Below are 18,940 nucleotides of genomic sequence, written 5' to 3' on the forward strand. Positions count from 1 at the left end.
CAATCAGACTTAAAGGCAGGATAAATTAAGCTGGTAAAATGCTACTTTGTACTGCTTTTTAAATATTTTATATTCAGAAGAATTGTTAATTTAAAAGAATTGCTGTGCGCTTTTTTCAGTATTGGTACTTAAAAAAAAAATAAAAAAGAGAGGAGGAGGGGAGCAGTGACCTAGCTAAGTGTGTCTAGGTTTTCTTCCATGGTTCATCTCAGCAGACCTGAACTGTGGTGCATGGGGTCCTTGAGCAAATGAAATTAAAGTCATCATTGAGATCTTTGGAGACAAGCCTGTATCCTGTGAGTTCTTGTGCTGTGCATGACGTGCAGATCCATCCCCCAGCTCCTTGTCAGTGTCTTCTTCCTAGGCTTCACAGCAGGCTGTGGTGGTGTCCTTTTGTTCTCCTATAGCACCATATCATGGAATTGGGTTTTTGTTGCTACTGATAATTACAGCGTAGAAAAATTATTCTTCCATGTTGACAGCCTGTTATCTCTTCAGTGCTTCCCAATACCGAGCAGTAGCCACTGATGTGTCTTCTAAGTGAATCAAATCTAAACACTCTACCTTTTGAGCGTGTTTGGTTGTGGCTTGCTCCAGTAATTTGCCCTACCAATGTCTTTTATCTTTAAAGGAAATCTCCTATGTCTACTGTTACCCTGCGTGGTAAGGAGGGATTAGCAATGTCCCCATGCCAGAAAATACTGGCTACAGCTTTACCTACTAAACTGCCTGTGAAGGACTCTCCATTTTTTTTTTAGATAACCCTGAGAAGTAACTGTCACAAAGTACTTGCTCCTGCAGCTCTCCTATTAGCAGTAGCTTTTCCCCAGAGTTTTCCACTGCTGACACACAAAATGGGGTTACTCGGTCTTTGATAAATATCACCAGTTATGAGCTTAGCTCCAAAGCATAGTTCCACTGCTGCAAGTCAAGAACTACTTTTCTAAAGATGTTCCTGCTCCCCCACCAGGAACTGGCAGAAACTGAAAATTGTGTATGTCTTGATTCATCTAAACCATGCTGACTCTGTATCGCTCTACCCCTTCTCTTTCATTGCTAGCAGGTCATAGAAAATAGCAGAGTTTCATCTGTCCAATATTGCCATGACAAATCTCCACCCTTTTCTCAGTCTTGTCCTTTGCACATCTTGTCACGTGGCCAAAATTGAAGCAATTGGGCTTTCCTGGGGCATGGGTGCTAAACAGGAGGTCGTAGAGGACAGTATGATCCATAGGGAAGTCCTCTCTGCCCTTTCGAACTGCCTCTTCTAATACTTGGTCTTCATTTAGCAGAGATGCAAGATGTGTTCCATTAGAAGGACAAATTATATAAGGAAAACAATAGCTTAATTTAATAGTGCATATTGCTATAAACTGAAGACAACATAGAGCCAAACCGGATGAGTTAAGTAACAGAATCTCTGCAATTTGTAATTCCAGGCAGAACTTGAAAAAGCATAGTATTTGATACTAGTGTTGATTTGCTCAATGAAGTTGGCAACTCTCGACGACGTGCTGAGAGAGATCAGAGTGGTTACAAAGGTAGGAGTCTTTATAGGGTAACTAGTCGTACAGCCCAGGAGAATCATAGAATCGCAAAATGGCTTAGGTTGGAAGGGGACCTTAAAGATCATCTAGTTCCAGCCCCCCTGCCATGGGCAGGGACACCTCCCACTAGAAGCAGCTCTTTCAACCAGGCCCTGTACACTCGGGACTAAATTATGTTCTGTTGCTAAGAGCTGTTTTATATGAAGTGACCATAATATGTGGTATTCTTTTTTAAAAAAAGAGAGCAACAGAAAGAATTACAAAGGTTGTTTAAAAGAAAAAAAGCTTAAAGTGGCATCAAAAAGCCTAAAATGCTTTCAAAGAGATTGTCTTAAAGTTTCCATACTAGATGGTGAAAGCAAGTGCCGCCTCTTACCTTTGAAAAAAAGGTTTGAGGAAACTTGGGAACAAAACAGCAGCAAGAAAGCTTTCTCAGTATGGTTCATATCAGGATAAGGAAGCTATTAAAAGAAAGAAGGCCTACTTAAAAACTGGTTGAGTCTAAATGAAGGAAATAATAAAAAGGATGATAAACTGAAGTACAGACTAAGGGCAAAACAATTTTTTTTTTTTCCTTGGGGAACAATCTTGCTTCACAAGATCTGTTGTTACAGGGCTTGCCTTAGGATAAGAGGGAAGCTCTTCTCTTAAGTGAATAATTGGCTAAGAAATATGAAACAAATTACAGAAATACTCTTAATTTGTATGTTCAGTGGGGAGCTGGAGAGTAATGCTAGAGGAGAAGGGGAAAGTCTCTTAAAGAAAGAGGATTGTCTTTTGATTCAGAAAAAAGGGATCAGGAAATTAAACCAGCAAATGGCAGTTTTGAAATAGGAAAGTGCTACTTCGGATCCCGCAGCTGATGTATGTAACTCACTGCTACCAGCTGCTGTGGATCTTCAAATTTGTGCCCGCCTAAAGCACCAGTTGGACAAATCGCTGAAAGAGGAGTTCGTTGAGGAGTATTTAGCACAAAGATTCTTGTCCTGGCACACAAGGAAGACCTCAAACCAGCAGACGCTAAAACCTGTAAGGACAGGTGGAAGAAATGTCACTGCACGCCTGCTCTGCCCTTTGGGCACTCGGAAATAAGATACTGAGCTGGGTGGGGTATTTTTTTGGCCTTGGCTCTTACGCCCCAGCGTCTTTGATTTCTGTCCCTTTTGGTACCTGCTAGGAAAGACTGCTGACAATCACAGCACTTGCTGAGGTTTTACTGAGTGTATTGTGCCTGTGTGCAGGGTTGTGCCAAGCAGGTTGGCAGTGTCGGGATGTCGAGGTAGAGCAATGCAAATAGAAGATCTGAGCCAGATGTAGGCCTTCATGCCCTTCAAGTTGAGCAGGGGACACAATGGCAGCTTTTCAAAGGAAACGTAACCACTTCTAACTTAGCATTCTTCTGTGCTGTCTGCCTGACTTTCTCCTAACTGACAGGGCCACCTAAAGCCATTTCTGCAGATATGCAGTAAGCTTCCTCAGCTGAAAGACTTTTCTTTAAAGCTCTAGAACTGCAAAGAGCCTGTTGGCTAAGAACCTGTCTGACAGCTGTCACCATTTACAGGTAAGCTTCAACAAAAAGACAAGTGACAACCTGAGAGCTGTTATTTCAGGGGCCAGCCAGTAACTAGAACTTCCCTCGGAGGAAATACGTATCCCTATCACTGCATTTTCCTCTGTGGCCCTTGCCATTGATCTTGCCAATCTCAAGGACTCCCCTGAGCGTGGATGGTTTTGGAAGCGGCTCCTGCTTGGCTGCGTCTTGCACATTGTCCTTGCACACCCTGAGACCACACTGAAGTCCTTGGATATCTATACCCCCCGTTGTTTGGATACAAGGACTTGTTCAGCTATAACTCATAATGTTAGCATGTGGTGTATAGGAAGTTTCATTTCTTTGTGTTCTGCTTTAACTCCTGCCATCTGTCTCTCTTTACCGGTATTACATCTAACACGGGATTGAGAGCAGCCTCACAGGGCATATAGAGCATCTTTAGCTTTACCCTTTTATACTCTAAAGTGATGAGACTTTGACACGAAAACCAAATTAACTCCTTGAATTGGTTGTATTTCGTAGTCCTGCCCCTTTTCTCCTGGTTGGGCATTGATAAAGGGAGAAATAGATTCCACACTTCTGCCAAGAGCTACAGAAACAGTATCTCATGGAAGTGTTTTCTGCCTTTGTCCCCAAAATGAAGAGGGCCCAGTGTTCTGTCCTAAAAGTGCAAAGACTGAGTCGTTGTTCTCATTCAGAATCATAACTGTTTGGCTATACTGTCTTCTCCAGACAGATGGACTAGTCCCATTTCTAACATTGTGCACCACTTTCACTGACGTTGATGCTTAATGAAAAATCTCCCCGTTTAAAGCTTCTGGGCCCAATGTCCCTGAAGAAGTCTTTTGTCCATACTGTAGTGCTTCATGAGCTGTGTACATATGGTCTTTCCTGCAAGAACCACGGGTTAATCGCAACCTTTGCGGTATATTAGTATGCAGGAGACTTCTTGCTCATCCTGGTCAGAAAGCAGTTGAATTTTGGAAACGGTGGCATCTCTGCAGAGTAACTCCCGTTGTTCTTCATCTATTAGGAATACACCATGATATGGCGGGTCCCCTCAGCAGACAATTTGAGTTAACCGTGAGTGGGTGCTGACAGACTCCATTCTCACGCCTATACTCTACAGATGGAGTTCCCCTGTTTCCACCAACCCTCCAGAGCAGGTACTGATCCTGGGCTCCTCTAGATGTTGTCCTCTTGATTTCTTCATTCCCTAGTCTGCAGTCCAGGTTTTATACCTTTCTCTGTTCCTTGCAACCTGTAGCCTGAGAACAGGTAGGAGTATTCAACCTGAGTGAATACTGAGAGCTCCTTTTGATTTGATGCTTGTGCCATTTGTCCCTTCTGTTTTGATGGCTGACCGATCTGCTGGCCTGTGCTGCCAGAAATGTGAGAAGAGAATCTAGGTTGTTATTTAGGGATGCGGGAAGCCCTTTCCCCGGTCAGGATTTCTCCCTTTCAGATCAGTTTGAAGACCTCCATCTGGTCTTGACTCTCCCAAAGGCATCTTTCCCATCACTCTGGATTGTGTTATTAAGGTCTACGTCAGGTCACATGAAGGGCACCAATTGCCTTCCCTTCCCTCTTATCAAGACCCACAAGCTCATAGCCCTGTTGCCTTCCCTGTTTAAAATGCCAGCGCTCTTTTATCGTATCCTTGCTCCCAGCCTCGTGCTGGTGGTGCCCTCACTGGAGGTGCAGGTGGTTCCTTCAGGTAGCAGAGAGTGCATGGAGGTAGGTGGAGGACCAGGAGCTGTGGCTGCACAGAGCAGCAAGGTGTCACCAATCAAACTAACATGGGTACCTCTTTGAGATGTTTGTATTTTGCACGTTTGAGTTCAAGCGGATGTAGAACAGTTCCCTCTCCCAGAAATCCCAGTTCTTACTCTCAGGGTGAATTGGGAAGACTCAAGTACCTGTTGCAGATGTTCTCCCTTCCCTGCCTCGTTCTGTTTTCAGCAGGAACAAAGTTGTGCCGGGGCTTAATCCTAGCTTTCTTAAAATGACGATATCTGTTTTCTCACGCTGGCCAGCAGCCTGTGTTGTCTTTCCCCAAACCATGTAACGCTGGAGAATCCAAGTGCCATATGCTAACTGTTTCCAGTGCCCTTTCATTTTTACAGTAAAGACAAAACTGTGCAGGGAATTCCCCCCTTAGGTCTGCAGCCACAGGGGCAAGCTGAGAAAGCTGGGGCATGGTCTTCTCGGATATTTTTTTCCAACTGGATCCTGTGGTGTATCACCAGCAGTGACTGATGTTTCATCATGACCTAGGCAACTTTCTCAACATGCCTGAGAAATAATCCTCTGCTGGATATCTGCAGGGCAACTGTTTTGAAACTTGGTTTATGCCATTCCCGTATTGTGACAGATTCTTTGTACTGAAATACAGCTTAGGACCAGTCCCAAGATTTGTCCTGAGGGTTTGGAAGCAGTTTGATACCAAATGTTCTACAGAAATTTACCTTTATTTATCAGAAATCCAGTAGACTTAGAAATGCTAGTCTATGCGGTGGTCTGTCTGTAGACCTTCAGTGACTGTAGGAACGCTAATTAGTCACCGTAAGTGGCATCTATAAGAAAAAGACACGAGTTATATTGTTACAGCTTTGTGTGAATGCCTCTTGGATCCCATGACCAGCCCTTAATTGGTACTACTTCTGAAGTACCTGTGCTAGGCTCTAGTGGGTGAAAGATGTTTGGAGTTGCTCTGTCCTGTTTCTCGCGGGGAGGATGTGCAGAGGATAGTGGTGGCCAAACCATTTGATCTCAGTGTGCAAAGTGAGGATGCTCTGCAGGGTTGGAGTACACTGAAGCAGGAGACTATTTCTTCCATTTTTAAAGAATCGATCCTATGTTTTATTAGAGTAATGAATTTACTAACTGAATGCAAATTGTGAGGCCGTTCCCCTAATATGAGCATACTAGAACTCTGAAATATTTTCTTTTCAGATATGATATTTAGTAAGTATTTCTGCCAGAAAATAAGCGTTGCGGATACTCTTATTCCAAGAGGAGCCAGAACGGCATCTTTTCTCTAGTTGTTGCTTAGCTCATCTGAGCTTGTGCCCAAGAAGAAAAATTAGATCTGGAGTCTTCTCTGTGGCTGGTAAGGATCACGTAGTGGTCCTTTGCAGTTGTTTCCTTATAAGGTTGATGGTGCTATTCCCTCACTTCCCTCTTCTTAGGAGCAATCCTCTTCTAGAAGATATGTAATTAGTCTTATTTTCTGTAAATGAGCTCTGAAGCGCAGACTGAATCCCTGCCCCCAATCAGGTGAGGAAGCTCCATGGCATCCTAGAGCAGAGTTTGAAAAGAGGAAGGGAGCAGAACTTGCGGCTGTCTTAAAGCTAGTTTAAATCTACAACCCAGCATTTAAACTTGATTGTGTTCTGGAACGGCAGAGAGAGTGCCTTGTGTAGAGAACTCTGCAAAAGTTTTCCCCTTTTAGAGTCAGCTGACTGCCGATTGCCACTGCTGTTCTGAAAGACTTTCTGAGCAGAAAGTTTTAAAGCTAATGAATATGGTTTCCACACACTACACTTGAGCTTTCTAAGAAGCTCAGCATAACTCGAAAGGAGGACTTCTGCACTTGCAGAGGGCATAGCCTTCACATTCACAGATCTCCATCAGCAGCACCTGTGGTATAAGCTAGGACCTATCCTTTGGTAATATAGGGACTTCTTGGGTTAAGGAAAGAAGTCGAAGGCTCTGCAGAAAGAATGATTAAATTGCCATGCTATGCAGTGCATAGCATGTTAATCTTTTCTAGCGCATCTAAAATGACATTCAGATTACTTAAACTGACTGCAGCTTAGTGAATCTAATCCCTGGGGTAGATGACTAAATTCAAATGCCAATGTTTTAATAAACTTAATGGGGGAAAAATCTATAAATCAGTTCTGTGTTTATTTTGTTTTTATTTCTCCTACCCTGCAACTGGCTACATTTGGGGACCTTGAAACGAGGCCAATCTGAGTCAGAATGCTGATGCCAGCATTACTGGAAGCATTTCACCTTGCTCCACGGGGTTGGGCTATAGGTTACTTGTCATCCCTGCCTACTCATACGTGTGAACTATTTAGAAGAAGGAGTTGCCTTGCCGCAGAGATACGTTAGGTGATGTTGGTGCGTGTTATATCTTTTAGGTTTCTCTGTGACAATCAGAAGGATTTGGATGAGCTGCTGGATTGCCTGCACCCACAAGGAGTACGAGAGAGCCAGCTAAAGGAGCGTTTGGAGAAAAGGTGAGCCTGCTTTCTTTTTTTTTTTTTTTTTTTTCTCTGTGTACCTTCTCAAAGCCAAAGCGTAGCCTCGTCACAGCAAGCTTTTCCATTCCGGTGGAAGCATTCTGTGCTTTGCTTTGATCTTGCCTGTGCTGAAGAGATAGTGAGGAGGAGAAATTGCTGTTTTTCTTGGGCAGTAACTGCAGGTTCTCGACAAGTAATGCTGTAAAATGTGAAGAGGTTCTGTCAGTCTTTAAATTGCTCATTGCAACTGGAAACAAAGGCAGTGCTGTTTCACTCTCAGAGCCAGAACTACTGCGTGCTTTCAAGTGTCTTTCAAAGAACGTTCTGCACTGGTGGAGCATGTAGATCACGATGGATACCATTGTTGCCCTGGTGCCTGCACAGCTCTCAGGGCAGTGGCCTGCATGTGTTCAAAGGTTGTTTTTGATTTTTCCAGGTATCAGGACATCACACATTCTATCCATTTGGCTCGGAAACAGAACTTGGGCCTTAAATCCTGTGATGGCAACCAGGAACTGCTGAACTACCTCCGAAGTGATCTTATTGAGGTTGCAACTCGGTTGCAAAAAGGAGGCCTGGGATATGTTGATGTGACACCAGAATACGAAGCAAGAGTGAGTGAACGGGCAAAGTAATACTGAGCAAGACAAGTGTGAGCTGATACTTTTTGTGGAAGGTCTTGAGTCTTTTGTTCTCATCAGACAAGAGGATCAGGAAAATCAGTTTTCTCATATGTCCTCTCTTTCTAAACTATTATTTCAAGATTACATAGCTGCTGGCTTGAAATCCTTTTGGTGTAGGTGGGTCATAATGTTGGAGCTAGGTGTCCTGCACAGCTGTTAAATTGTCCCATTTCTTTCATCTGGTGGCGGACTTCTTTATGGAGTGTTAGCAGAACTCTTTGTAGCTGATTTTTAGCTTCTGCATCAAAGCCAGCCTGTCTTGTTGAGACAGCAGTTTTACATTTTGGAGGGGTTTTTTTTTCATAAATTCAGACCATCTTAGAGTTGAGGTAATGATTGTGTCCCAGTTCCGGGACCTAAAGGATGTTGTTCTGTTCGTGGGTACGTCAGCCCAGGGAAGTTACTGTGCAGTGAACCAAAGCATGAATTTTTAGTGCTCTGGCTAGTTCAGCCTAACTCAGCCTAACTAAGCCTAACTAAGAGCATTACTGGTGCACTGAGTGTCTTTAGGAGGGGATAAATCTGCCTGGTATGGGTACAGTACACACTCCTGAGACTAGCGCGTGCTCCTCCTACCAAAGGATGACATTGTCTGGCTTATAGTTTATGCTGCATCCTGAATTGCAGCAGAGACTTTCCTGTGTAGATGAGACCATAAGTGTTGAGAGGAGGGGAAAAGTGAAGTCACTAAAGGAGTGGAAGAATTTGCTTAGTGCTTGCTTGGTCATCATGGATTTGGTTTTTGAGGGGGTTTTGGTGTTTGCTTTTGGTGTTGGGTGTTTTGTTTTGGGATTTTGGGGATTTTGGGTTTGGTTGTTTTTTTTTTTTTTTTTTCAAGGTATGATGCTTTTTTCTGAATAGTGCTATGCATGATCATGATCTATGTGTAACATCGAGCAGAAGCGGCAGCAATATGTTGGTTCCATAACCAAGTATGGTAGATAACAACACTGCATTAAGTGTCACATGCATCCATTTGCAGGACAGGCCCACCTAAAACAGCAGAGAGAGTAACATCCAACTGTTATGTGATCATGTGCTCTTCCTGACAGGTGTACTCGCTAGAGAGCTTGAAGGATTTTGGAGAGTGTGTGATTGCACTCCAAGCTGGTGTCGTTAAGAAGTTTCTGCAAGGTTTCATGGCCCCCAAGCAGAAGAGAAGGAAATATCAAGGAGAGGACTACATTGCCAAGGCTGAGGAGATAGATGAAGACAAGAAAATGGCAGAAGAAGCTAAGGTATTGTTCACTTCAGGGCTCTGTTTAAGCCTTGTAAGATACCTCTTTGAGCAGGGACAACATGTTTCATCGGGTACTAAATCCTGAGCAGCTTCTCCCCATTCCAAGTTTAGAGTGCAGTGGGTTTGTTGTTTATGGGGCCAGGTGTTGCCTGGATATTTGGAAGAGTAAAGGTATTGGCCAAATGAAAATCATACTGTGGAATCACAGTTAATTTTCTCTCTATGAACAGGAAATTAAGTAAAATATTTGACTTGAATCCCTTCGTGCGGTTTCTCACACAAGTTGAGTACTTTAATAAAAGCATATTAGGGAGCGTTTTTAGATTACTTAAGAAGAGTTGTATACATCAGAGAGGACTGATGGTGGCTTATTTGGTCCATGAAGAGGAGAGACATGGTGAGGTTTCGGTGACTGCAAGGGAGTTAGGTTCAGGTTAATACCATTGTATGCATGGAGATACCCACAGAAGATGCCAAACTATTCAACAACACGGCTTGTCTGGGCAAACAAGCTGTGTGTGCCTGCAGTAGAAAAGTGGTATTGTGAGGTTGAATATATAGCCTTCCAAATCCAAGCTCAGAAGGGATGGAGGAGAGCTGTGGAGGATCTGGTAGGGCCCTACAGGCAGTTGGGCTGTTCCAGTGTTTCATCCTAAGAGGGTTGCTAGTGCTCCAGGGTAGTTTCTGTGCACTGAGTTGAATGAAACACTAGTGGACCATGACGAGACTTTCCCCGCTGCCCCCTTCAAAGTGCTCTGCCCTGGTCAGTCACTGACTTTAGCAGAAGTAGCAAGATCAGAATTGGATCAACAGAAACATTTGATATTCCCAGCTTAATAAAGAAACATTAGATGTGTGACTGGTGCTGGGGTGTGGGGGTGGCTTTGATTTTATTTTTTGAGTTTGTTTTTTTTGTTGAAAACTCCTGTAAGTGCATGTTGAACCCTTGTGTGAACGTCAAGTCTTGGCTATGCTGTGGCATTGCCATGTTAGCAGGATATTTGGATAGGCACTAAAAATTTTCACATTCCAGTAGTACTGAAGTATTTAAACTTTGCTAACTTTGAATCTTCCAGTCTTTGGTACAATGGGAATAGAAGGGTACCCTACCCTAAAAGCTATCGGCAGAGTATAGAGCTGTAAAAATCAGTTATGTCTGGGACTAATAGGACCTGGATCATCACATTTCCTCTATCTACAGCAACACAATTATCGTGTGTTACTCTGCTGTGTCTTACAGCTCTAACCATAAGAGTTATACCCGTAGGGCGTACTTCCAAGGGTAACATCAGATTGACTACAATGTCTAAATGGATAGTAATTCAGCAGCATGAGCTCTGCATTTGAACCCTGGTCACTTCTCTATTATTGCTAAAGCTATATCAGATTTAAAACCCAAGGGGTTTTTTGCCTGAAAATTGAGCCGTTTTGATCATGAATGTTTGGTTATTTTCTCCATTCTACCTTAGAGCATTGCTCTCCTACTTACTGACATGGTTATGGAGTATGTTTGGTTACAACAAGGCTGGGCTTCTGTAGCGTGCTTCATTCTAGCAATTGCAGAATGTTCAGCTACAGCAGCCGGCTTAGACGAAGTGTTCTATGTGACTGGAACAGCCCAATTTGTACTTTCGCCTCCATAAACCAGCTGGAGCAGCAGGATTTCTGAATATTGCTGGACTTGTAATCATAAGTTACTCTGAATTTTTTTCTGGTGTTACCCAATTTGTTTAACATGACTGCATACTTCGCTATACAGCTCAGCCTTATATGTGTACGGGCACAGATTTCAGTATTGCCAGTCTGAGTGTTGGATTGTGCAGATCTCTCTCCGGAGCATTGGCTTTTGTGTTGTGCCAATGTCTCTGGAGCATTTATTTACTTATGCAGTGCCTCCTTTACTGGCGCGGAGTTTTCTAGACAGTTGTGGCGGTACAAGCAATCTTCAACTTTTTTGTTGGATTTTTGGGTTTGTTTCGTGGTTTGTTTGGTTGGGAGGTGCCTCAGTTTACTTGGAATGAGCTTTCATTTTGCCAAAGCAGAAAACCTTTATAGATGACCTCAAAAGAGCAGCCCAGATCTTGGTATAGTTATCCAATAAAAAAAACCCTGACTGTTAGGCTTTTAAAGAAAAATCTCCTGCATAGGCCAAGAATTATGAAGTCTTTTAGAGCCAGAACTGCACTGAGAGTATATAGCAGGTAAAATACGGCATAGCTGTACTGGAAAAACACACTTAATGGACTTACAGACTATACGAGTGAAATTGCAGTCCTGCGGTATGGTTATGTCTCATTTTTCCTGTGAGAAACAGGTTATGGCTTAACAGGCACTCATTTGCTGACATAATTGTCTATAGGAAGGGTTCCTGCTGGCTCAGCTGCACAGCTAGAGATCACGCTGCCGAGTGGCAAAAGGCTGCAATGTAGACCTGGCTTATGGCTGTTCCCAAAAATCGGTCTTGTGCCTCTGCGTTGATGCAGATGTTCCCATTTCCAGTGGCAGCAGCACTCTGGACTATCCCGGAACAGGACAGGGAATATCTGACCTCTTTGCAGTGTGACATTGCAGCACAACTGCCTGAGCATAGCAGGGTTTGTCCACCCCTGCTGCTCGCTCTCAGTGGTGTTTGCAAGGGAGAAGGCTGGGGGTGTCAGACTTCACCTCCAGACAGTACCTCAAAGAGCAGCCTCACAACCAAGCAATTGCCATTTCAGCTGTTCAAAGGGATTTATTTCTGTTGTCTTAGGATACCAGATGAGAGGTTTCTAGCTGGAGGTTTGTCCACCTTTACCAGTGCAGGCGTTTTCTGTCACTCTGAGGTTGAAATGTGACTGAAGACGTCTCCTTTAGTGGTTTTGGGGTTTTTTTTGTTTCCCGTTAGATTTCTCCTCCCCAGTCAGGAGGGTGTTTAAGTAACTTCTTTCAATCTCTTGTTTTGCCTAGTTGGCAGTCTGAGCTCCCTTGATAATGGTACTGCTAAAATGCCATAGTCTCATGATGCTTGGGAAGCAAGGCTAAAAATCTGTTAAATTCCACAGGCTTGGGGAGAAAAATCTAAGCAAAACTTGCCAACAGCTTTTGCAGATTTATCTTGGCCCAGCAGTTACCCAGTATGTTAACAGCAAAACCCGTGGAACAGTTACTTGGAAAATCAATTACACAGTATGTGAAGCACCTCAACAATGTTCTGCAAAGAAATAGCACAGCACTGTGTAATCTGCCACAGTAGGCTGTACAGGTTTCCGTTTGTCTTGAATGTCTCAGGCTCCAGGTTCCCCACTAGCAATGGCAGCAAGGATGTTGGCATTTTAGAACAGTTTGTGTGTTTTTCCAAGCATCTAATATATGCTGTGCTTCCTCAAATTCAGTGGGAGGAGAATGTGCAACTCTGCAAAAATCCTGGGTTTTGTTTGGCTCCCAAATTGCTGTCAGCTGCAGAGTTTAGATTTTCCCATCTGACACTTCACTGTTTGTTTTTTCATTCTCCTGGGGTAGAAGAACATTAACTTGAGTCCTATTATGTCCCTGTCATGTCTAGGCCATCACCTCATTGTTGTAAAGCAGAGGATTAACATTGGAGTTGAACATGCGGTGGCTCTGGATTACTTCTCTGTTCTGGTGCATTTCCGATTTACCACAACGCTGTTTCTAAACCTCCAGAGCTGAGTTTGAGATTTCGCATGTGGCTTGCTATGTGCAGACTCTAGCCGTTGCCTTGGTGCGAGTCTCAGGTTTAATGCTTTCATCCTCACTTGCAGCTAATTCTGGGATTTCACATGCGCTGAGGTCATCTTGTCTCAGGAAGGCGGCTGGTTTCATATTTGGGGCTCCAAACGCTTTGCCTTGTCAAATCGGATTGTCGCTGATGTCACGCTCCCCTTTGCCAGCCGAGCAGCTCGGAGGACCAGGAGGACCAAGCGTGTGGCGGGTCTCGCTGATGGTCTCGCGTGTCTGCAGTACCCGCTGGAGGGCAGCACAGGCTGCTCCCATCCGCCATGCTCAAGTGGTGTTGCCAGCTGTCTCCTAACTTCCATCCTGCATTTTACAGTGCTAGATTTCTGCCTTTTATTTTTCTTAGCCTGATGATTATTTGGGTTAGACTTTCAGAGCAAGAATTTAGTGGAGTTCACATAGGTTGTTTCAGCCTGGCCGTGAAATGCAAAAGGGCTCTACTGTTATGAACAAACTGTCTGATCCAGTGAGGCTGGTTATGGATAAACCACAAATAGGACTGCTGAGGCTATATAGAAGGAAAGAAATACAGAGTTGAGCTTTGGTTATTAAGGGCCCCAGCTAAAGGATATAAAAACATCTTCAGACTGTAGCGAGCTGTGTCTGTGTGCTTCGTTGTAAGTTGTTAGGTCTGTCTGCAGGTTGCTTCAGCCATGGAGAAGTGGAAGACAGCAATCCGTGAGGCCCAGACCTTCTCCCGTATGCACGTGCTGCTCGGGATGCTGGATGCCTGTATCAAGTGGGATATGTCGGCAGAGAATGCCAGATGCAAAGTGTGTCGCAAGAAAGGTATGCATTCCTGCCCCAAGTCTGCGTTAACAGTCGGACGCTGTCACCTCTCCATGCCCTGCTTAGGCAACATGCCCTTGTAGTCTGTCACTCTGTCTTTGGCTGTATTTTGAGTTTCGAATGTCAGGATTTATAGTCAGAAGCACTGGTCTCACAGAAGCATTTGACCCTGACGCCAATAAACCATTCTTACGAAACCAGTACACAGTCTTGCAGAACATTGCAGAGCTGCTATCCCCTGGATATTTAGGGTACTTGGACACAAGTCATCTACAAATCCTTCTGGGAACACTTGTGCCACTGTCCATTCCCTCCTTTCATTTTTGAGTTGGAATGGTCTTCTGGTCTCTGAGCCTTGTCAGTTAATCCCATCTTTTACAGAAGGAACGAGCAAGGAGAGGTTGGGAAGGTTACTGTCCTTTGTAGCCACGTGGGAGAGAGCGAGGTGGGATGATGCTACTTCGAGGCTAGAGTGGGCTTGACGAGCTGGAAGAACCGAACTCTGCCTCTTGTGTGAGAGCAGAGAAATGAAGCTACGTGCCTTTGGCTGCTGCTCTGCTAAGGCTGGGGAAGTAATCAAAAAGGTGACAAGGGATCGCCTTCTCTGTATACATTATAGGATGAAGGGCTTTAGAGTCTTGCAGGTGAAGGGGGAGGTAGCAGGGGTGTCACCAGTGCCGGAGTGCTGTATTTGTTCTGCCATAACCTCTCCTTTTGGATGGAAGCCTGGAGGAAAGAGCTTGGTAGTACATTCTGCCTCATCGTGTGCTTTTTGTCTCACTTTCTATTTGCTGAAACAGTAGTGGGAAAGGAGGGCAGACAGACCTCTGGGGGAATGCTGGGCCACTTTTGTTTACCAAAAGGCTATGCCATCCACCTCTTCAAAGAAATAAGGGCTGAATTGGTGCAATGTCCTCCTTCACTGTGGAGCCTCAGGGATATTCCAAACCAATGCAAAAACTGTCCTATCTGCTGTTGAGAGGGGATTCTAGGCAGATGTAAGAGGGGGCTAACCCGAGACTAACAGATTATAGTTTCACAGAACTTAAGAACTGGGGTGCTGGAGAAAGAGACATGCTGGCAAGCTCTCTGCATTTTCCTTTTTTTCCTCTTCAGTAAATGAAATAGCTGGCTCAGGGCTGTCTCCCCGTTTCCCTGCATCAGTGAGAAGCACAGCTAGTTCTGCTGCATACTGATTTTCTTTGTAGGCTTGCTACCTTAAGTAGAAAGAAGATGCTGTGCAGGTTGACCAGATTGAGGCTAGAATAAGAATAGCTACGTTTATAGCTTCTTGCTGAGCTCTAGGGCATCTTTGCAGCAGAATTCTCTTTCCCTGTGTTTGTCTCGAGATTTAGCCTGGGTGGAACCTATTTGGTTTCTAACCAAATTTTTGGTTTCTAACTTTGCCTCAAATGAAATCTTTGCAGGGCACGGGACTTTGCATTGTTTGTTTGGTTTTAAGTGCTGCTGGTTTCCACTGCAATGGTGGGAGCGAGAAGGAAGGGTCCCTGCCATCGAAGGGCACTTTGTATCTTTCTCTTGCTTTGTCCTGACCTCCAGTGCTGCAGCAGCTTCTGCTACTCAGGTTGAGCAAGGCTGCAGCACTCAGTTACAAGTAAGTTGCACTCTCCTAGGTGAGGAGGACAAGCTGATCCTGTGTGATGAGTGTAACAAAGCCTTCCACCTCTTTTGCCTGAGGCCGGCGCTCTATGAGATACCAGACGGCGAATGGCAGTGCCCGGCATGTCAGCCTTCTACTGCCAGGCGCAGCTCACGGGACAGGTGAGTGACCCTCCTTTGCTTTGCGCTGCCACTGATGCACAGCTCTAGCCGTGCTTTCACAAGACGACCAGAACAGCCTGAGACAGAGCCCCTTTGATAGGTTTGAAATAGCTTAGTTAACTCGATGGCACTGGAACAATAGAAAAGCAATTTTTTCGGGCTGTAACTTTAGCACACCTGTGTTGTACTGACCCATGACAACTTCAGGGGTTTTAATAAATAACTTGAGTGCAGCAGTGAAAACATGCACAAAACATCAGCCAAAACTGGATGTGCTAAGGGCTGTTGTTTTCTTTGACTGAACAGCTAGCTGAGTTGCTTTTTCATGGGAATGTAGTTGGTAGCACTGCAGCTCCGTAGCCCGATGAGCTAAGTTCCTGTTGTATTCTTGTCTGCTCTAATTTGACATTACTCCAGGCTGCAGCTCAGCCCCTACTGTGCTACTACAAATCAGGTTACAACGTGCCGCTGATGGTTTTCTGGATCTGATAAACCTTAACAAGGCAGGAGTTCTTATAGGGCTACAGAGGGAACATGATTTGAGAAGGAATCAAAGTTGTTCTATGTAGCAGAAATTATTAGTTGCCTCCTAACGGCGAGGGGTTGAGTTGTTTTTTGAATTGCAAGCTGGAAGTTAAATGTATGTGAGGTATATTTTTCTGTTTACCGTGTATTTCCTCTGCTGATTGTAACTCTCGTGCTGCACCTACCTGCGTGTCAGCGAGGTGAGGCTATCGAATGGCATCTGAAACATAAGCAATCATCAGATCCTCCCTTCCAGAGCGGCAGCACAATAAGAGGTGCACTAGCTTGTAATGTGCAGGTGGTGTATGGCCTTAAAAGTATTCCTTACTCCCTGGGCACCATTTAAGAGTTCATCAGGCTGGTAGGAAAATGACAGGGCTTCAATGCAGCTGTTCTAGCCTGAGATCATAGTTACTTTGATGTGGCAGAGTCACCTGCAAGCTGCTTGGCTCCTGGATGAGAGCCATCAGGTGGGGTAACACCTGTCTTGTTATCTGCTTTCTGCTCTTGTCTTCTTAGCTAAGGCAGGAAAAAAAATGTCAGCCTGGGAGCACTTTTGCCCTCCCTGTAACGTGGGAGCTTATTCTTATTCCTTTTACTGCTCAAGATCCTCTTTCTCCAGAGGATTGAGACTCCCACAACAGCTTTGCCTTTGTCCCCTTTTGCCTATGCATGCTGGTTTGTTTTCCTCTTTTTGTAATGGTTTGAATGCTTTAACAGACGCATGCGAGAAGTTGGAACTGTCCTGGGCAGGGAGTCTCTGTGGCTTCTGACATCAGCACATGAGAAGTCTGAGGCTCTGCTCACTAAGAAATACAGGCTTAGCTGTGAATACTAAATGAGGTCTGTTTCCTATAGTGCACATGCAGGTGGTGTGACAGTAGGAGGAGGTAATGGGAAAATACTCCAGCAGAAACAAAAAAGCCCCCTTTTTGAAACTGCTTAGGCCAACCCTGCAGACCTGCGTAAAACAGCAGCACGTCCTCTTGGGGAGGAGTAATTGCACAGCAATCACAGTCTTAAAATCCGTTATCATGCAGCCAAGGTGCCTAGAACAGCAAAAAATACACAGATTCAGCTGCTGGGGATTTTCAGCCCAGATGTTCAGGCGATAGCCTGGGAAGTGCCCTTTCAGCTGTAGCTACAACTTGATACTCTGTGAAATACAGTAGGCCGCTTCAGTCTGCGACTGGGTGTTTGTTTTACATTGGGGTGGTCAGCGAGTCTCTGCCTGTGAACAAACAGAACAGAGGGCCCAGGGCCTCTCATACAACAAACGTGTTTACCTGCCTTACTCTAGGAACTATGCGGAGGATTCTGCTGAAGACGAAGATGGAGAAGGTGAGGAAGCTTCTGATGAACCAGATGCTGAGGAGGAAGAAGAGGAGGAAGAAGATTATGAAGTTGCCGGACTGAAATGTAAGGCTTTGACCGTGCGTGAAAGAAAATATTAAGACACTGCCTTCAGTGTCCAAAGTATGGATCCTATTTGGGACTTGTGCTTTTCTTCACACAGAGCAGGTTCTTACTTGGAAACAGTGGGAGATGTCACAGGGAGAGGCTGTGGTGGTGCTGGACGTTGCCTGGGGAGCTGGAGTGAACTTTTGTCCTTTTGTGACAGGGTCAGCGGTAGCAAAGATTGAAACTGCAGTGAGCTCTCGCTCACTGCACAGTTGCTCTCCTGGGAATGCTGCAGAGACCATTAGGAGTGCTGTGGGGCCATCAGCAGAGGCTGCAGCAGGGCAGCGTGAGGCAACGGCATTATCCATTACTGGTATTGGCAGTCTCTGCCTGCAGGGTTTGTGGGTAAACTGGCAGATGCTTTAACTACAACACCCTCTCCTTGCTTTTTCCCCTCTTAAATCTAGGATTTCTAGTGATTTGTCAAGGAGGCATCTTCAGATAGCGGGACTAGTGCTTTCTCTGCCCATTCCTGTTTGAAGGTGCAGCACTCAAGGTGTAGTGTGGCCTGGACCACCAGCACCCTTTGGTTGCATACAGAGACCACTCAGGATGCCTTACCAGCTTATTCCTGGGCAGCTGAGTGGAATAAAATAGCATTTTCCAGACTCCTCAATGACTCTTCTCCACTTAACCGCTTTCTAGTATGTCTGTCCCCTTTGTTTTTAGGGGAATTTCACTGTCTCATTTAGACAACTTGATGCACTGAAAAGATCCATCTTGGAATGGCACACTGCCAACATTTGCTTTCTGTCAAAATGCCCTTGCCTGACATAAAATTAACTTCAGAATGTCTTAACCAGGGCAGATGGTGAGACCCAAAGGATTATCCCGTGCTCTTTCAAGGGTTTCCATCCAGGTCTATCAGTCTTGATTCCCCTGCTTTATTCTGGTTTCAGGGATGTTCACTGATACCCTGGCTATGTGCACTGCTTGTTGTTCTGCGGTGTATCCATGTCCACACTTGGAGTGTGTTCAGCCTATGTTGCTTGGCCAAGTCAGGAGCTGAGCCAAGGTTTCCAAACAATAGCAAAAGAGGGTTACAGTCACTAAAAATAAAGTGCTAAATGCAACTCCTGGTTTTAAAGAGCATTAACATGGAAAGGTCACTGTGGAAAACTTTTGTTTTAATAGAGACGTCCCATTAATCCCCGTGGCGTTTATCCTGAGGGATATAACCTAGAATGTTGGATTGTCAGACATTTAACACGTGCCGCACGCTTGACAACACAAGCAGAGCGACAGCAGGCAGACGTCCCACTGTCCCGACGCACGCTCCTCCTGCGGGGGGCCCGGCAAGATGATTTATTGGACAGGGCTGGATTAGAGGCTGCAGATGAAGTGCTACAGCGTGCTGGATACAGCTTGCTGAA

General features: G+C 44.8%; 1 protein-coding gene across 2 annotated transcripts in view; it reads left to right on the forward strand.

Moving 5' to 3' along the window:
- Positions 1–18,940, forward strand: part of BAZ1B (bromodomain adjacent to zinc finger domain 1B) — a 51,871-nt gene that overhangs the window by 27,255 nt on the left and 5,676 nt on the right. The window contains exons 11-16 of one of the 2 annotated variants that reach the window (XM_082492850.1): positions 7,251–7,349; positions 7,789–7,966; positions 9,088–9,273; positions 13,652–13,799; positions 15,434–15,581; positions 17,407–17,525. In XM_082492850.1, coding sequence (XP_082348976.1) covers positions 7,251–7,349; positions 7,789–7,966; positions 9,088–9,273; positions 13,652–13,799; positions 15,434–15,581; positions 17,407–17,525 — 878 coding nt within the window. The remainder of the gene's footprint in view (positions 1–7,250; positions 7,350–7,788; positions 7,967–9,087; positions 9,274–13,651; positions 13,800–15,433; positions 15,582–17,406; positions 17,526–18,940) is intronic. The other variant, XM_082492851.1, reaches the window with a different exon arrangement.

This window comes from Vanellus vanellus (genome assembly GCF_965231255.1).
Source record: "Vanellus vanellus genome assembly, chromosome: 19".
Taxonomy (NCBI): Eukaryota; Metazoa; Chordata; class Aves; order Charadriiformes; family Charadriidae; genus Vanellus; species Vanellus vanellus.